The 20,722-nt window shown below is 41.5% G+C and overlaps 1 protein-coding gene and 1 pseudogene across 2 annotated transcripts in view; one reads left to right on the plus strand and one right to left on the minus strand.

Annotated features, from left to right (window-relative positions):
* The window catches only part of AGBL1 (AGBL carboxypeptidase 1), a gene marked incomplete at both ends in the record, with an annotated part of 599,032 nt that overhangs the window by 387,738 nt on the left and 190,572 nt on the right, over nucleotides 1–20,722 (minus strand). Inside the window, 3 exons of the mRNA XM_079699372.1 lie at nucleotides 7,800–7,944; nucleotides 17,833–17,920; nucleotides 19,186–19,334. Coding sequence (XP_079555498.1) covers nucleotides 7,800–7,944; nucleotides 17,833–17,920; nucleotides 19,186–19,334 — 382 coding nt within the window. The remainder of the gene's footprint in view (nucleotides 1–7,799; nucleotides 7,945–17,832; nucleotides 17,921–19,185; nucleotides 19,335–20,722) is intronic.
* Nucleotides 10,199–11,196, plus strand: LOC307050678 (calpain small subunit 1-like; annotated as a pseudogene). Its single transcript has 2 exons — nucleotides 10,199–10,689; nucleotides 10,915–11,196. The product of its transcript is annotated as a calpain small subunit 1-like (transcript).

The following is a 20,722-nucleotide window of genomic DNA, read 5'->3' on the forward strand; positions in this document are numbered from 1 at the left end:
TGAAGCATGGAAAATAGCACAAAACCAAAATGACAGAAGTAACACCAAAAATTGTCTTGAGTATAAATAGGTTAAACAGCCTTATTAAATGACAAAAACTTTCAGATTAGTTTTTTTAAAATCCCACTGCCTATTGTATATAAAAGGAACTTTCAAAGAGAATTAAAAAAAGACCCATGATGTGTATGAAAAACACTCCTAAATTATCTTCTTGTTCTGTTTGCCTCCACTAAAATATTTTAAAAGAGAAATATTGAAACTAAATGGTTAAGCAAACATAAATTAAAGCAGGCCTGGCAATAGTGATATACGACAAAGTCATATTCAAGACCAAGTGCATTAAATGGGATTTAAAATCTTATTTTGATAAAGGGCACAATTCACAATGAACATAAAAAGCTCATAAATCTTAAGAATCAAATAACACAGAATTGAAATGTACAGCACAAAAATGGCAGAAAGGGAAATAATTGTACTAAGAGTGGGAGGCTTTAAAACAGTACCTCAGTCTTGAATAAACCAATTGCAAAAAAAATGATATAGAGTATTGGAACAATATTGTTTTTTATAGATATATGTCAAGCTGTCTTTACAGAGAGCATCCTTTATTTTTTCTCAAACATTCAGGGAACTATAACAAAAATTAATCATATGCAGGACTATAAAAAATATTCACTAAAATTTTTTGAAAAAGCAGATATTATACAAGCCACATTTTCTGACAATAATTGAATGAAATTAGACTTAAAATGGTTTTAAAAACAGGAAAAATAAAACCATTAAGGAATAGAAAAACATCCTCCTAAAAGAAGCTCATGAAAGAAATTCATATATTAAAAAGAAAATAAATATTAAATCAGTGTAATGAAAGCGCTAATAGAAGAAGTGTCCATCTGGCATCCCAGGAGAGAAGGCACAGGACAAGAATGAAAATGATCCCTTCAGAAAGTCGGCCCGTCTCAGCCACGCTGGTAAAAGGAAATTCCAGCACCCTCATAAAGAGTCAAGATCACCCTGGATTTAAATGATACTCTGTGATCGTAAACAAATTATTTTAATCACTTTCATACATTTCTGGGTGAAAGTTGCTCCCAATATTAATTATTGAAATCTGAACTGAGTAGACTCTGCCTCACAATTACTATCAAGATTCCAGGCCCCCAAACTAGGAAATCAATACCCTTTCCTGAAGCATTTCCCAAAATGTAATCTTCAGGATGTTATTAAGTGCTGAGGTATAGAGGGGTGGAGATTCATAGCCAAGGCACCTGGAATATGGTGAATTAAAGAAAATGAAAACATTTTCATGGCTGCAGAATTGTTCAGATTCTTTAACATGCCAATACACATTTTGAACTCTTAGAAGAAAAACGAGCAAACAGTGTTTCAAGAATTTACGTGACTCTTCAACCCTCTTTCTCTAAAGATCTCAGGATCGATCGTGGAGTGTTGCAGAATACGCTTTGGGAAACACTGTCTGCTGAATGGAGGGGTTTTGCTTTGTTTTGTTTGTTTTGTTCTTGCCATCAAAGCTAGTTGTTTCACATTTTATTATGGCTACAAGATGTGGGGGAGATGGGGGAGAGATAGAGACGCTTCTCCAGAAAAGTACTGGCCATCATTCTGTGATGTCACAGAAGTTACAAACAGGCCGTAGCTCTTCTTGCCAAATCTTGAAAAAAAATAAAATCTACATTCTATAAATCAGATAAGGGGAGGAGGCTTGGAAGCAGTTTTGTCTGTAGAAGTCATCCAACACAATTAGATACAAAAGAAAAAAGTAAAAAAAAAAAAAGAAAGAAAAACCATCTTTTGCCCACGTACATTATCCTTTAAAACAAGGGTCCCCAACCCCAGGGCCATGGACCGCTACCGGTCTGTGGCCTGGTAGGAACCGGGCCACACAGCAGGAGGTGAGCGGCAGGGCGAGCCAGCAAAGCTTCCATCTGTATTAAAACAGCTCCCCATCGCTTGCATTACAGCCTGAGCTCCTCCTCCTGTCAGCATTGTGGTGAGCTGTATAATTATTTCATTATATATTACAATGTAATAATAATAGAAATAAAGTGCACAATAAATGTAATGCGCTTGAATCATCCCGAAACCATCCCCACGCCCCCAGCCCATTGAAAAATTGTTTCCCACGAAACTGGTCCCTGGCGCCAAAAAGGTTGGGGACCACTGCTTTAAAACACTGTCACGTTAACGGGCAATGCTGGAGGAAGCAAAGTTTGAAAGTTTTCTTCTCCTATGAGCTCTTTATTAATTTCTTATTATGACACTTTTCATGATTACTATAAATATTACAATTCAACAAATGCCTAATATCTTTTAGCTTAAGCCCATTTTCTGTAATTTGTTCATGCAGCCATCTCCCTGTGCCCCTCAATGAAATCTCTGTCCCTTTGACCATTCCACCTGCCACCGAATACATGACACCTCTGTGCTTAGTGCATTATTCTAGCTCCAGTCACACAGACAACTTCCAGAAGTAAACCAATTATAAACTTCCGTTGGTTTGCCTTTTGCGAAAATGGCTTTGTAGTGTTCTCCTGAAGATGATTTTTAGGTGAACGCCCCCATCTCAGGTCCAGCAAGGCCGTGTCTAATTGGATATTGTTGGGATCACTGATGAGAGAAGCAGGGCTTCTGAATGTGTGTGCCAACAACCAACCGTAATAACAGCCCTGCGAAGCCACAGGGGTGGGTTTCTTTATAAAAATGGGAATGAGTTCAAGGCAATTATGGAAACCCCCAGACAGGCTGTCTTAAAAGAAAATCCTACCTACCCATGAAAGACATCCGGCTGATAACTCAGCCCGCAGCCTCACGGGTGCCTCTCGGCAGGAGTCTTCTGCCCCCTCTGCTTTATCAGCTACTCCCTTAAAACTTCCATAAAAGGCTTCACTTGACCTCAGCAGGTTACCCTGCTGGTGGCTACTGATAAAGTAAGAAGCACTATACACTCAAAAATCGTTTTGTTTCTCATTGTTATCCCCTAAACTGCTACACTCCCTGTCCCCACTAATTCAGAAGAAAGCTCACCCCTAAGGAGATGGCCTATTTTATTTGCGTACTGCCTAGTTCTCCACTGTCACTTAAACACACTCATCAGAGAATCGAAGGCTTCTCATCACAAGAGAACAAATGACACCTTTAAGTTAAATAAAAAGCAAGAGAACATCCTGTAAGCAGGTTCTAATGAGCTTTCTCAAACTGCCCCAGTCTGCCAATACCATTCTCCCTAAGTTACATAGATTGACTTTGAGACTGAGAGAAGTGATTAGTCTCTAGATGTGTATTCACAGATTTGCTGATTAGTGACTTTAATACCCTTTTTCCACTAAAAATAAACCAAGTTATATTGCTGATGATTTGGAAAAGAGAACAAAGAAAAAATAATTATAATCAACCACCCTAAGAAAACCATCAGTAGATTTTGTATTTATTTCTTTTGGTCCTTTATTGGGATATTTTTTTTTACATAATTTTAATTTTATTATGTATTGTGAATAGGTATCTTCCAATCTGTCCAACAGAGAAAATAATCACACATCATCATAAAAAAGAGAATAATAGGGACTTCGCTGGTTGTGCAGTGGTTAATAATCCACCTGCCAGTGCAGGTGACATGGGTTTGATCCCTGGTCCACGAAGATCCCACATGTCGCAGAGCAACTAAGCCTGTGCACTACAACTACTGAGCTTGCTCTCTAGAGCCTGCGAGCCACAACTACTGAAGCCCGCACACCTAGAGCCCATGCTCTGCAACAAGAGAAGCTACCGCAGTGAGAAGCCCATGCACCACAATGAAGAGTAACTCCCGCTCGCCGCAACTAGAGAAAGCCCGTGCGCAGCAGCAAAGACCCAATGCAGCCAAAAGAATAAATTAATTAATAAAAATAAATTAATTTAAAAAAAAGAGAGAATAAACGTTCTAATGGTCACCACCTAATATTGTTTACTAGTTGTAGGCACTTGGCTAACACTTGCTATGTATCAAGTCATGTAATCTTGATAACCTGTAGAATAACTACTTCAATGGTTCCAATTTTACAGATGTGAAAACTGAGGCTGAAAGAAGTTAAATAGCTTGTCCATGACTACACTGCAAGACAATACAGAGCTTAGACCCAAATCCAGGCCTGTCTGACTCCAAAACTTGTTCTTACATTGTGCTCAAAACCCTGGAATTCAGGGGTTCCTGTGGTCAGTGACTTCACCATCCACACACACCTCAGCTCCTCCAGAATGGCTCTTTGTGTTCAACTCCTCAACATCAGGACCCCTTACTGGTGCCCGTCCTTTCTTTTGGCCCATACAAAGACAGGTGTCTGTCTATTGATTAAGTGGCAACACTGATTTATGACTTGCTCATTGCATCTTTGATCTACCACATGTAAGTCGATATTTCCTACTGGACACATTTTAAACGTGAGCCCTTTAGAAGAGATTGTGAATATGGCATTCTAATTCTCAATTCTTTCTTTTTCTCTCCCTCTCTCCCCCTCCCCTCCCTTACTCTCCCCACAGTACACTCCATTTTATCTCTAAAGATCATGCTGGTAGCATCTACCACAGTGGGTATATGCGTCTGGTGAAAACCCTACTCTACCCTCCAAAAGCCTTAAGCTCTCCCAACACATGGATCCTACTTCTGATCACTTTTCTTATCTCTTGCCAACTCATGTAGTTATAAGTTCTCAGTGAGGTCCCATTTTCGTACTCTCTAAAATGTCCATCAGAAACTCTCTTGGGGTGCCATTTTCAACCAATACTCCTGGCTACCTAGGGGCAATCCAGAACATAATCCAAATACTTTAACAAGTATTGCTAACAACACTTTAACAATCACTGCAATTACTGATACCTTGAGATGGATGATTAAATAGAACTCCTTTTGCTTGCTTCATAATTACAATAATATTGTATTTCTTTCTTTCAGCTTTATTTTAATACTATAATTTGGACAATTATCCAACAGAGTTCCTGGCAAGCATCTGGAAGATAGCAATTTGAAAGATCCAAATACTAATTCCCTTATTACAAGAGAATAATAAAACTTTTAAGGTTGCAAAATTATATTCATGTTGAAAAACCTCCAAAATACATGTCCTCTGCTATAAAAATGTCTATAATTAGTAAGTGTAATCCATATTATAAGTGATTTACACAATTGTGAATTCCACACAGAAATATATTTTCCACCCCTCAGCATAACCCCCAAGTAACATCCAGTTAATTCTGCCCTTGGGGTATCATTCACATTTATCACTGATCTGTTGGAAGAAAACTGTTTCTCCTTAGGACATGTCCAAAAATAAAAATGACCACTGTGCATTACAGAATGTACTTATTTTGTTCATGATGGGAGGAAGAGTTTTTTAAGAGAAGTCACAGAGTCAATTATTGTCTTAAACCTGGAGAAGACAAAGCCCATGCATTACCGGAAATGTAAAACCTAAAATTTGAGTATATACATTTTTTACTTCAAGGAACAAATCGTCTTTCTTATTCTGTTCTGCTCATTTAGAAGAAATGAAAAGCTACCCTTTTCCTGTCTCTCTTTCTCATTAACTCTCCTCTTCCTAGTGGGAAGAGGTTCAGTCAGTAGGCAAAGTAACAAGCCAATAAGCATCAATGAACAAGCCCTCTCTCTTCCTCTCACTGAGATCAAGTGATGGTGGGGTCTTCTTTTCTTGAATTTTTGTCCCCCCTCAATATGAAATTATCCCCAACTTGACCTCAGTGGCTCCTAAACTATTTGTTGATTGTAAACTTTAGACCTTGTGCTTTAGTCTGACAAGAGTACTGAGTGGTCCCAAAGACAAAAGCTATGACATACAGTAGTTACGGCAATGGCAGCCCACTTTTATAGGTGCATATAATCATCAGGTTGTGTGATTATATAACCTCGAAAGGTTGAGTTCAAGTCATCAACCCAAGATTTTTGTCTATATCTCTGGGTGCTATGGATGTGGTTCAGGTGAGAAGAGTGTTGTTCCCCAAACATGATCCCATTTTTATTCCAAGATGCTTTGATGGGTCCTTGCTAAGTGCCTACAAGTTGATTCAAAGTCTGAAATTCAAAGTAAGAAGCCAGATGCAGTCAAGGCCGGCTGAAGGAGTTTCAGACTTTCTATTCAGACAGGAATAGATGTCAAAGGCCAGTACTCTGTTCCCTGCTTGGCCACTAGCTAAATGTGAGATTTCTAGGCTTCAGTTTTTCCATCTATAAATGATAAAGGTGAATTAGACAATTCCCCAAGCCCCTTTGTATTCTAAACTTTTATACTAATTGCCACCGAGACTCTCCAGGAGGTCAAAGATATTCTAACAAGAGTAAAGAATAGTGTCTTGGAACCATGGATCATTCCCCCGGACGGAAAAGGCAAACACGCATTCAAAAAGGAATCCCCTTCCCCAATAGACTTTTCACGTGCAGGGTTTCACAGGCGAGACAATAAGAACAGCTGTTGAAGGGGATCATGAATCTTGCCTGTTGTAAGTCCCTAAAGGCACTGAGCATGTTTTAAAACAAACATGCCTTGTTACAGCAAAGGTTGTGATGCACATTTCTTGGATTAAGTTCTTGAGATCTCTAAGTGCAGTACGCAAATAATACTAGTTGTATATCTTTTGCAGTCTGGGAAATAGTAAAAAAAAAAAAAAAAAAAAAGAATAAAATAAAAAGAATCTCTCTTTAGACAAACCAACCTATGGAGAGAAGGGCAGATGTCCTTTTATGAAGCAGTTAGCCAAGTGGTTTAAGGTACGCCTTCTCAATGCAGAAAAAATTGTATTTATATTTGAACATTCCTTCTGAGGGGAAAGATGTTCTTGGTTATCGTCTTTTCCAACTCCTATCACAGACTTGCAATGAAAATGCTCATCCTTCAGGCTAAGTGATATATCTGTTTGCTTATACACATATTATTATAAATATGCTAATAACATTTTGCATTAATGCAGAGAGTAAAAGTATTTTATAAGAGATACTTTAGCTCATTAATCCTCAGGATATTCATGAAATAGCTAGGGGAAAAGGGATGGTTTGCCAACTTTCTCAAATGACAGGAAACTGCATGGTTTAAGCAGTTTGCTCAGGTTGGTCAAATGAGCCCTGTGCAGGGTCTGATAGGACATCGGAATGCTGACTTTGAGTTTGGACAGGTTGACACTACCCTCCTCTCATAAAAAGATTGTGACCCTCATTTGCAGTGATTCAATACTTTATTGTTCCACCCTTCTTGTCTGCCCTGGATCCTGCTAACAGCCTCCAGCCCGTGGCCGTGGGAACCACTGGAAATGGGGAAGCAGCTGTCAGGTGAACTCAGGGAGTTTTTCCAAGCTTCACCTCCTCAGCCTCTGCTTCACTCCTCTCAATGTGTCTATGTCCTTTAAATCTGCATCTCAGCTGACCTGCATGGTTTTACCCCATTTCAATGGAATGATCTCATTCCAATCTCATTTATCCTTGCTTAATTTGAGGGCTTTTTAAAGATAGAGCCCCTAAGAAATGTCCCCCTGCCCTCCACCTCCCACACTCAACCTACAGATGAAGAGCACTATATGCCACTGGGGCCTCCAGAACGTCACTGGTCATGACCTCAGCCTCGAACTCTGTCCAAGGAAGGAAAAGGGACAAATAGAAAGCCACCAAGTTAGTGACAACAAACCCTGGATCCCTTGGAAGGCTGAAGTCCCCACCAGGATGACAGGGTCTCCTGAATGTTTCCAGGAAAACCTCCAAGAGCCCCTTCAGTTGGGCCTCCATAAGGCTGTAGAGAGGAAGTTACCATGAGGGTGGTGTAGGTGAAGGGATAGTGGTAGGCCAGGTAGCAGACATCCTCGGCATGCGGGAAGGTGACGGCAAAGGTGAGGGTGTAATAGCACTTCCCAGACTCTGCCCCTGTGATGGCTGCGCTCTGGCGATAATGATTTCTACAAGAGAAAGGAGAAGAGACGAGAATGAGGGAAAGGTGGGGAAAACAGTCATTTAGGGTTCGAGATGCCATAAACCTTTGGTGTTATATACTAGCAAAACGTCCTCCACTTGAAACACCTGGTGTGCAAAATTTAGAAAACGGAGAAATAGAGAAGTGAGCTTACTGCCAGGTCATGAGCCCAAATCACCAACATCTAGGCTAATCCATCTGTCTCCTAATTGTGGCATCTATGCCATAGGCCTTTCCTTGCTGTGTCTGAAAATGAAGGCTATAGAGTCACTGAACTAGAAAACAGAGGAAAATGTGAATAATTCTGTTCTTCCTGGGATTTTATGAGAGACATATATTTTATTACCCAAATCTGGGTGCCTCAACCCCTGCCTCTCTCCAGATAACACAGAGTCCAGCTCCTCCTTTCCTTTCAGCCTGCCAGACGGTTTCTTAGCAATCATTACCCTATACAGAGTTCCAACTCAACACAATGTATGTCATCTTGTTATCACTGTAACAACCCATTGTGTGGATGAAAGAACAAAAGCTTAGAAAAATCCATTTGTCAGAGGTCAAAAGGCTAATAAGTGGCCAATACAGGACTCAAACCCAGATCTGCCTGCAAGGCCTTTGTTCTTTCCACTACACAAGACTTTCTTCCCAAAGGAATACATTTGTCACCCCAAATGTGGTTCAGCTTCTTACAGCCTGACAATCTACATTTTCCTTTGTCAAAGATGAAGCACCAATGCTGATACTTCAGAGAACAGTATCAAAGTAATTTGCACCCAGAAGTACATTCCAAGCAATATTTTCCCCATACGCTGCCAGTTACGCTCCCTCCTTGCCTCTTGATGCTGAGACAGCTGTGCAGGCTTTCCTGAGAAATGTTATCGTCAAGGCTGCATTATAATGCAAAATACACCAGGACACCAAAAGATGTAATTCCACCTTTGAACATTTACAACGTTGGCTTTCTTGTCCATTGTGCTTTGGGGTTTCATTGGGGGAAAGGGTGGGGAGAGGGAAGAAATAGCAGATAATTATTCTGTGCGTTCTTGCAAATATAAAAAATATGGATTATTCTTTTTTGCTACCTTCATGACACCTGCCACCAAAGCAAAAAGATCAAGTGAGCAAGAAAGGACAAAACAGAAAATCTACTGCCTGGTTTTGTGGGTTTTTTCAATATTCATAAAACTAAGAATGGGAGTAAGAGAAATTGGTCGTTCCATGGACTATGACCTATCAGGCTATACATTTCTCTTGCATCAGCTTCTGCCAATATGGCACCCTGGATCCTTGGGCATCCTAGGGAAAGAAGGAGATCCCCAACGATGAACCAGCTTTTCAGCATCCTATTAATAGGACCCATATCCTTTGCGACTACAGGACTAGAAACTTCAAAAAGGCAATTTTTTTTTGGTTTTTCCTTGACCGCACTGCTCTGCATGCAGGGTATTAGTTCCCTGACCAGGGACTGAACCTGCACCCGCTTCAGTGGAAGCAGAGTCTTAACCACTGGATCACCAGGGAAGTCCCCAAAAAGGCATCTTTACCCATGGTGCCATCTGGATCTTGCTACCTAATTCAGTCTATTTTCTCCAGATTTCCCCAAAGTTCTATAGTTTCTCCGGAGCTAAGGCTCTGATTATTAGCAAGTATGTAAAGCAGCAGATGGTAACTCAGAAAGCATGCAAACCACATATGCTCTACCTTTATTCATTCTGATTTCAAGGCTCCACTGCAAGCACACATTCAGTTTACACCTAGCTGAACCTAGTCAATTACACCTCTCTTCTAAGTGAAATGAGCCAGTCAACATTTTGGTCAAATGGTCAACATTTTGACAACCAATCAGAATGTGGAATTGAGCTTCACATGCATGAGTGTGAAAACACACACACCATACATATATATTCATGAAGGTAAAAGCAGGTGGAAACATACATCTAGTGCCTTGCCATCCCCAAGTTTTTCACCTACATGCAGTGGAGACAGAGCCTGCATCTTTCCTCAAGATTAATAAGATACCCCCGAGGCCAGTGGGGGTGGTCTCATCTGACATGAGCCTTGCTTAGTTCTAGGCTTCCCACTGTACTAAGTACACTGAAGTCACATCACAGGCACATTCATCCTAAGCAAATTCTATGCTACCCACCAGCCACCACAGAGAACAAGAGAGAGAGTAAAAATAAGAATATGGAGACTAGCTGACCGGCCGACGCGCGAGCGAGGCAGAATCTTGAGTCACAGCCATGTTCCTGGTTAACTCGGTCTGGAAGGGTGGAAGAGGCGGCGGGGGAGGCGGGGGCCTGGGCGGGGGCCTTAGGGAATGTGCTCGGAGGCCTGGTCAGTGGGCCCGAGGCGGCGGCGGCGGGAGAAGAGAAGGAAGCGGCGGCTGCGGAACTGCCGGGCGCATACTGGGCGGGGTCGTTAGCGCCTTTAGTGAGGCGGCTGCGCAGTACAACCCAGAGCCCCCACCCCCTCGCACCCATTACTCCAACATCGAGGCCAATGAGAGTGAGAAGGCACGGAAGTTCCGGAGGCTCTTTGCGCAGCTGTCTGGAGAGGACATGGAGGTCAGTGCCACAGAACTCATGAACATTCTCAACAAAGTCGTGACCCGACATCCTGATCTGAAGACTGATGGTATTGGCATTGACACATGTCGCAGCATGGTGGTGACACGACCGGCAAGCTGGGCTTCGAGGAATTCACGTACTTGTGGAACATCAAAAAGTGGCAGGCTGGGCTTCCCCGAGGGCGCAGTGGTTGACAGTCCGCCTGCTGATGCAGGGGACACGGGTTCATGCCCCGGTCCGGGAGGATCCCACATGCCGCGGAGAGGCTGGGCCCGTGAGCCATGGCCGCTGAGCCTGCGCGTCTGGAGCCTGTGCTCCGCAGCGGGAGAGGCCACAGCAGTGAGAGGCCCGCGTACCGCAAAAAAAAAAAAAAAAAAAAAAAGTGGCAGGCCATATACAAACAATTTGACATTGACCGTTCAGGGACCATTGGCAGCAGTGAACTCCCAGGGGCCTTTGAGGCAGCAGGATTCCGCCTGAATGAGCATCTCTACAACATGATCATCCGACACTACTCAGATGAGGGAGGGAACATGGATTTTGACAACTTCATCAGCTGCCTGGTCAGACCGGATGCCATGTTCCGTGCCTTCAAATCTCTTGACAAAGATGGCACTGGACAAATCCAGGTGAACACCCAGGAGTGGCTATAGCTGACCATGTATTCCTGAATGGGAGTCCCAGACCTGCCCCCTCATCGCCTCACTGTAGGAGTCACCTTGGACTCTTCGGTCTCCCCCAGGGTTGATCCTGTTTGCAGTCACATCTTCATGGCTCCTGCGGACCCACAGGCCTTTCTGTACTCCTAGCCCTTGGCACCCAGATTCTCAGTCAACAGCCAGGGCCCAACATGCTTCAACACACCCTGCCCTAGCACACCCATCTCACATCTACTCCATAACCCCTCTCTTGCATCTGTGCCAAGCCCAACGTTGGTGTTGCTTTCATACCCCAAGGGCCTTTCTCTCAGTTCTGGGAGGATCACTCCAGTCTCTACACACCCTGGCACACCCATTCAGTTACCACCCAGGCAGCTGAACTCCAGGCCATAACAGGCCACATGCCCCAGTGCCTTTGTCTGTATTCTGCTCCCAGCCTGCCAGGCCCAGGAGGAAATAAATGCACCCTAGTTGCTGCTCTCTCTGAAAAAAAAAAAAAAAGGATATGAAATTCCCATCCCTAGGCTCTTTCCACCATTCAAACCAAAACTGGACTCCAGGCAGGGAACAGCTACAGTGAAATAGAGAGAGAAATAAAATAGAATAATTTTTAGCTTTTGAGCTTCTGTGGACCAAGGTTCTAGTGATTTAAGGAAAGTTGGTAGTTTGGGCTATAAAATCTACCTCCTCACCCTCCCAAAACACACACACACACACACACACACACACACACACGCCTGTTGTACACACACCCTTGCTGTAGCTTCATGGGCAATATTGTCGTGGGCAAGACTAAAAGCTCCCCACTAATAATCCAGCCCTCTTCAGGATGGTTGCTGATGGCTGGAATTTAAGAAAAATGAAAATCACCTCATTTAGGATGAGTTTCAGCTAAAGGAGATTCACTTGCTACCCTAATCCAGGGTCTACGCTGTAGGTGAAACTAAAGCAAATGTCAGGCTTCCCCACTGGAGTCTCCTGGTGGCTACACTGTAGTGGGAGAGTCCCGGAGATGACTCCACCTCTAGCAAAGTGTTCCTCTTCAGAAACCTTTAAACTTTCCCAAGATCACCTTCTTCAAAGTGAAGTGTTCCATAAATCTCCAAACTGAAACACTTGGCTTGCTACAATTAGATCTGTCCATGATGAAGTGAGATCCTATCAAGTTTTTTGTTTTCCCAATTATGATATGAACATACACTTGGCTTGCTACAATTAGATCTGTCCATGATGAAGTGAGATCCTATCAAGTTCTTTTTGTTTTCCCAATTATGATATGAACATACTGAGGGATGTTTGCAAGGCAGTAACATTCATCCTTTATATTTCAAATGGTTCCCATGTTCTTCCTTTGTATGGAAATGCTTTCCTTCTTCCTCATTTAGCCAACTCTTCTTCCTCCTTCAAGACTCAACACAAGTGTTTCCTCTTTCAGGAAGTCTTCCCCAATATCCACCCTTTTACATAATTCTTATCACATTGTGCCTCTCCCTCACTGCCCATGCTTTATGGCAGAGATTATGCTTATTTGTCTGTATATCTTCACGCTTGGCACAGTACCTGGACTTAGCAGCTGTTCAACTAAGGCCTGTAGAATAAATGGACCTAAGACTCTAGAAGTAATCATTAGAATACTTGGCATATCTTATCTCTAATCCTAATTATATCCTTTCAAGGTATTATTATGCACACTTTACAGACTGGGAAAATTGAGATGTTAAGTGTCTTGAGGAACTCCATGCAACAAGCACAATAAACAGGATTCAACCCTAGGTGTGGGCTTACCCCAAAAACAAGATTATTTTTTATTTTATCACCTGTCTCATAAGAATGGATAAAAGGACAAGAGGTCTTTTGGTTTAATTCAGCAAGTAAGAATTTTCGGTTTTCATAAATCAGAGATACCTATAAACCTGAAGTCTAAAATAACAGAAGGGGGGCTTCCCTGGTGGCGCAGTGGTTGAGAGTCCGCCTGCCGATGCAGGGGACGGGACACGGGTTCGTGCCCCGGTCCGGGGAGATCCCACATGCCGCGGAGCGGCTGGGCCCGTGAGCCATGGCCGCTGAGCCTGCGCGTCCGGAGCCTGTGCTCCGCAACGGGAGAGGCCACAGCAGTGACAGGCCCGCGTACCACAAAAAAAAAAAAAAAAAAAAAAAACAGAAGGAATGTAAAATAATCCAGATGATAGCTAGTGAGAAAATTATTCATACCACTATGATTCTTTATGTCGCTGGTATTTGATGCCACTAAGAAGCTTCTACTAATTACTAATAATTGCTAACACTCACTGAACATCCACTATGCACCAGACACTGTTGTAAGATTTCCATGTGCTTTATCTCATTTCACTTCATCCTCAGCACAGATTTATCAAGTAGATACCATTATTATCCCCTTTTACTGATGAGGAATCTGAAGTTGAGAGAGGCTGGAATAATTTGCCCCAAGGTCACATTAATGAGTGGTAGAAGTTTCACTCCAGAAACTTTCTCTCCTTGATCTGCTCTTCTAGGCGGAGAAGAAGCCTGGTGAAAATCAAGTGTGCTCTCAAATATGCCAGATCCTAGATGCATGTTGGGTCAAAGATGATATGGATAGATCAGCCATTCCACAGTTAAAAGGCTCCCCTTTGCTTTTCCATTCTCTGAACAATTTATCCTCGGAAGGGTCTGCAATTTTAAAATCATAAAGCTTTCAATGAAGCAAGGAGCAAAGTACACAAATGCATGGTTATGAACTCAGTCTCCTTCCATTTGTACGTTAAAATATGCTGGGAAGTCATTTTTTAAAATTTTATCTTTTAATTTTATCTTTTTTTTTCTGTGTGTGCATGAAAGAAGCAAATGCCAAGATAGACAGTGAATTAGATAAACTTATAATGACGATGGCTCTGTTTAACATGGGAGCATCATTTCACTTAACAGGATCTAATAAGGCAGGGCAGTCAAGTCACCAGGCTACCCTGTGTCTACAGAGTTTCTAATATTCTGTATAGCACCAAATCTCTCTCCTGAGATCCCTGGGAAGGATGCATGATGGCAGAGCTCTTGTATGACATTCATCTTCATGAGTGAGCTGTTCCATCTCCTCTCACGAGCAGAGATAAATGTCAGAAGAGATCAGCTGTTGTGTATTACATGGCCACGCTGAGCATGCAGCTTCCCTCCCTCTGCCCTTCAGCACCAAAATTACTTTAGACCAGAGCTGGGAGAAAATTCAAAAAGGTGTGAGGCTGTGTACATTAGAGGGAGAAGCAGACCGCAGGGAAGTAAATAAAGCAGGAACTAAAACAGTCCTTGCTTACTTTTACAAGAGGCATGGAAAAATAAGCCTGCCCATTTCTGTTCTTCCCTCTGGAGGATCCCTTTTGATTTTCCGGCTTAGGGATCTGCCAGGTGGGTGGGCGTGGGGGTGGGATGGGGGGGAGCAGGTACCCCAGGGGAGGGGCAAGAAGATCAGATCTACTGAACACAGGGAGAAGATATTAGAATTTCTCTTTAAATTTATTATGATCTAATAAGGAAGAAAGAAAGTTGTCTAAGGTTTAATATGGGGATGGACAACGCTGCCCCTATGCTGTCCAAGTCAAGCTACTATGATGAATAATTATAAAACAAGCTAGATTACACGATAGCAGTCTTATCCATTCTTCTCTGTTGTTTTCCAGGGCTGGAATATGAAAAATACATTACATTTTATATCTATGGTTTTCATATGTCAGGTAGTTTAGTATCGACTGCTGTACAGTAGGCTTCCTGAGGGAGGGATGAGAATAGCTCACCATCTCTCTCATTCTTTAGATTTCAGCTTCTGGCAAGGTATTTAAACTTGCAGAAGACTTCTCTAGTGGATTTACAGATTATATTATCTAAATTAAACTAAACCCTGCAATATAGATAATTAGTATTTTCTAAATTCTGCTTGGAATTCAGAGATTGATAATAATATTACATTTTAAATACAAATGACCGAGAAAATGAAAGAACTGACATGGCCTACTTCCTACCTTAATATTAGCTCTTTCTCAAGAATTCTTATTTGTGTAAAAGTTATCTAATTAGATTGGAGAAGTTAACCACAATTTTTCAAAATTAGCCAAAAGGCAATTTACAACTATATTTTTCATGGTAAACCTTAAGGGTATAGGATGCCCTGAGTTACCAATAGTAAAAAAATATATAACAATTTTACATTTAAAGATTTAAATTGAAAATTATTTTTCTCATCTTTCCCCCATGTCTAAAAATTCTAAACTTTCTGCATGTTTTCTAGTATGCATAATATATTAGTATAGTAAGGCATGTATAATTGATTTTTTTAAATTATGAACAATTCTATATTAAAAGTACATGGATTAGTATATCTTATCAAAATAGTTAGGAGATCACTTTCTAAGTGATGATGCTCCGACCCACAAAGCAGTTGGCCCACCTCCTTAACTGATCACTGTTGCTATCACTTTTTGAAGGAAATGGATACCCCATTCTTTCTGAGTACTCTTTTCTTTCACCCTCCCATAGATATACTCAGGTACCATGGCTCATGGTTCTCTCCACAATAAGCACCCTGGCACCCCCTTTAGAACATGGTACTAAATATAAGAATGTAATAGAAATAAGACTTCTAAGTTCCTGGTGACATATTGGAGACAAAGAAATAGGAGGTAAAGTTCTCCCAAATTAATACATTAGAGAGCATAAAGTCAGGGATGAAGCCAAAAAATCTTCAAAAGCAGATCAACTCAAAGACTGTGATGGGTAAAAGAGAGAAATAAATACATTGTATAATCTAAAGCATTCTACGGTAGGGAAAGGCACTCGGATTTGCAGTTGAATAGAGATACACATAACATATCTATCCTGTTGTTAGATCACATTATTGGAAATATGTTAACACAATGCGGTGAATTGGTGTAAAACAAACTATGTTATAATGTAGCAATCTTATCCATTCATCTCTGTTGTATTCATGGCTAGAAGATGAAAAACGAATTACATTACACATTCATGGTTTTCATGTTACCCCTCTGTTACTCTTTAATCACATAACAATTGTCTTGTTCATGAATCTAAAAGCTATTAACATTAACACTGTCATTCTTTAGGCCAAGGCTCCGCTTTGGGATGTTTGATATCTTCCTTTTCCTCTTGGCAGATTCTAAATCCCCTTAAGCCCACCCACGCCTTATCCCCCACCTCCAAGGAAGCAGCCTCCAGCGACAGCTGCCCCCCCCACCAAAGGATGCTGAATGTTATGTTTGTCCAATCTCTTACTAACCTCCAGATCCAAGCCCACTGCAAGCTGGGTCTTTCATGTTTATTTAGAATTACTATTTCTCGAGGACACTGAAAGTTATTCTTGACACACCAAAGTCCAAATTTATGCTTCCATTATTTTCCCCTACAGCTGTGGCCCCTGTCACCTTGAGATGATTTTAGTCTCAATCTCTTTGGACCATAAGAGGATCCTGAGAGTCTGTAGATAGGTGGGTCAGAAAGTCATTGCTATGGAAAACCAACAACATTGTATGGCTTTGCTATTGTTCTGAAGAATATAATGAAAATACTACCCAGGTCCATATTCTAATACATCCAAGACTAAAGACTGCTGACTCTTTCATTACAAACTGTTAGCCCATCTCTGTGCTTTATAGACTATCCTTACTTCTATGGTGATGATTGCCCTTGTGTCTGATAGAGCAACAAGATTCTTGACCTTCTTATCTGTCAATGCTCCTGTCCTTATAGTCTCAAAAGCCAAGAGGCATAAGCATTTTTACTCTTTCTTTTTGATATTTGCAACTATCCTGAACTCAAGAATGCCTGATAATATTTTTAGGGGCCTCCTGTCATCTCAGAAAGAGATATAAATTACTTTATCCAAGAAAATAAGTACTAGCATATCAGTTTTTTATAAGAAACCAGCAACAAGATAATAATTAGCTACATAGCTTCTACCTGTCCACACTCCCTATCCTTTTTTTGTCTTATGAATTTGTATTTTATTTTCTAGCAAAGGAAAGTGCACAAATAAGCAATTCATGGGTCTGGAATGCATGCATTTTTTTAATCAAAATATATGGATAATTCAAATTTCATTACACCTTTACAGGATACATTGATGAAAGTGGCTACTGATCAAGAGTTGAAGATGAATTCTGAAAATACCTTTCTCTTCTATTTTTTCCAAAATGTATCTTTCTGTGGAGCAACAGTTACTTAAGTATATTTCTCACATATTCATGTTTATCTGCTTTGGAAAACTGAAGCATGGGATGGATAAGAATAAGTTAGAATATCTCACACTTTTTGTTCACTGGGACCAATGGAAACAGGAAAAGAACTGAAGCTTGATGCACTAATCATAGGTTGAGTCTATATAATAATATCCAACAGTAAGGTCTAAAGGTTTTAAGGTGTTTAAATAAGAATAGATGACTTTTCAGAAAACCAAAAGATATTTCTTGAGGTCTACTGTGGGTGCCATTTAACACGCTTAGACTTCTGAAGGACAGAGCGTTTGCCACTGGAAGAGTGACACGTACAGCAGACAAGCACAGATTGCTCAGGTTTGTAAGATTAACATGGAGAAGCAGGAAACTGAGAGAGAACAGAAGAGCAAAGGAAGCTAACAACACTCTAACTTACTTGTAATAACAGATTTCATAGCCTGTCCGTACCCAGGCAGGTCTACCAAGAAGAGCCTCCTTCACAGAATACAGAGTTGGCTGCATCCCTACACAAAATAAAGGCAGGATTAATCCATTAGGTGGGGGGTGGGGGGAATAGAAAAGGAGAGCTGTGGTAGGTTGAATAATGGCCCTCAAAGATACCCAGGTCTTAATCCACGGAAGCTGTATATCAACCTTATATGACAAAAGGGACTTTGTAGATATGGTTAAATTAAGTATCTTGAGATGGGGAGATTATCCTGGTGGGCCCTAAATTCAATCACACATGTCTTTCCAAGAGGGAGGTAGAGGGAGGTTTGACTACAGAGGAAAAGCAATGTGGCCGAAGCAGAGAGATTTGAAGATGTTATGCAGCTGACTTTGAAGATGGAGGAAAGGGCCATGAGCCAAGGAATGTGAGGAACATACCTCTAAAAGCTGGAAAAGGAAAGGAAACAAATAATCCCCTAGAATGTCCAGAGGAAGCATGGCCTTTCCAACGCCTTGACTTAAGACCAGTGAAACTGATTTGGGACTTGTGGACTCCAGAACTGTAAGAGAATATATTTGTCTTCTTTGAAGCCACAAAATGTGTGACAATTTGTTACAGCCACTGCATCAAGTGAATACAAGAGCCAAGGCTCACCTTTTCTCTTTCTATACCAGCAAGAGTCTATTTAATCAGTACAAAATAGAGGTAATGTCCTATGCTCGGACCTGGAGCTACGGGGAATATTTTTTCCTTACTCAGAGCCATTAATACATTAGTATGTGAGCCAGCAATAACACACAGAATTTCCCATTTCTAGAAACATTCAAAATAAATATGGGCTACTAGTCAGTCACTGTCCCTTGAACGCCCCCTCTAAAAGTGCCACAGGTATTCAGGAGAATTTAAACTTTCTCCAGAGTTTTCTGAGAGTGTAACTCAGTGTTGTCCAATGGAATTGTGCCGTTTGCCTGTCTGTGACAAATACCAACAGATCAGTACATTTGCTTCTATGGGATTTAGGAGGTGGAGAGAAGGAATAAATGAGAGGGCTCACTGGCCTCAAAAAGTTCAAGGTGGGGCAAGGGAGGCAGGAAGCGGCGGAAAGTTATGTGAGGTATTAACATTTCATAGCACAGGGAGAGTTTCAAGCTTCCCCTCCCATAGTAGCAATTTACCATAGGTTGGCGGCTGTCTTGCCATACCTGGCAACCAAAACATGTCAGCCCAACTTCAAACCCTCTGCAACCCAAGCAGGGCTTCTGATAATAATTCAAGCACTCAAAAGTGACATCATTTTTGGTGTTATTGAGAAAGTCTCTATTTCCCAAGAGCTCATACCGTAATTGAATTGGCTGTTGGCCTTCTCACAGTTGATAATGTTGAAGCGATAAGGGACCGCATCCCTCATACCGCTCACCTTGAAGTAGAACCACTGCTGGTGCTGCGTGCTATTCACATCAGCATTGATCAGTAAGTCGTACTCCAACCTGCAAAGTCAGAAGCAAGATCAGAGGGTTAAAAGCCTTTAAGAGAACTTCCAATACTGCGAAATCTACACATCTCAGGTTCTGGATGATAGATGTAAGATCCAGGATCTTGGTTGGCTGGTAAGTTATAGTTATCATCCTTATCTCACAATGTTGGACAGAGGCTTTGGAAACTTAAGGAGGGGGGAGCAGTGTCCTGGTATTAGAAGAGTCAGTTATACAACTATAGCCTATCTTTTTATTAAATGGTAATGAAGTTTCTGTCCAGCTGGAAAAATGCAAGTGTGCTATATCCCAGAGAAAATGAGGTCACATCTGGTTGGATATGCCATTACTATTTGATGTTAGACATGAGTTTTGAGCATCAGTCTCCTCAAATGAAAAACAGAAATAGTGTCTAGGGACTTTCCTGGTGGCACAGTGGTTAAAAATCCGCCTGCCAATGCAGGGGACATGGGTTCGAGCCCTGGTTGGGGAAGATCCCACATGCCACAGAACAACTAAGACCACGCGCCACAACTACTGAGCCTGTGCTCTAAAGCCTGCGAGCCACAACTACTGTGCCTGCGTGCCACAACTACTGAAGCCCGTGCGCCTAGAGCCCATGCTCCACAACAAAGAGAAGCCACCGCAATGAGAAGCCCGCACACTGAAATGAAGTGTAATCCCCCACTGGCCGCAACTAGAGAAAGCCCGCACGCAGCAACAAAGATCCAACACAGCTGTAAATAAATAAATTAATTAAAAAAAAAAGAAATGGTGCCTAAACTTGCAGTACTGTTTGTAAAGATTGAGTAGTATAATATACGTAAATCCCCAGCAAGGCAACAAACATGAATTAGACTAGCAATGAAAGATTTGTCTATTTGTTTTTTCCCTTTTTAACTGATTTAGTTTACATGAAGTAAAGTACACAGATCTTAAATGTACAGCTCAACGAGTTTAAGCAAATTCATCTGGATACACCTGTGTGACAACTCCCTGGATCAATATGTAGAACAGTTCCAGCACCCCAGAAAGTCCTTATGTGTCCCCACCCAATCACTATGTCTCCAAAAAATTACTTTTTCAAGCTTGAGCAACAGAATTAGCAATAAAGCTTTGACTTAAACATTATCATCAGGATATTTCATTTTCAAAAATATTCTTATCCCATCCCCTTGGCATGCTCTTTGAGTTGCTCTTCTAGAAAGGGCAATGGTTTTGCCCTGATTCGTTCATACTCTCCTACTATGGCCCTCTGATTAAATGGCAGTGTATAGTGAGATTTGTGGAAGGGGAGAGCTTTGTTGAAGCCGTAGCAGAGCAGATGGTGTCCCACCCCTCGCACCGTCACTATAAGCAACACACTCTAACCACTGAACTCACCATACAATGAATGAAGCTAT

Source organism: Hyperoodon ampullatus (assembly GCF_949752795.1).
Source record: "Hyperoodon ampullatus genome assembly, chromosome: 3".
In the NCBI taxonomy this organism is placed as follows: Eukaryota; Metazoa; Chordata; class Mammalia; order Artiodactyla; family Ziphiidae; genus Hyperoodon; species Hyperoodon ampullatus.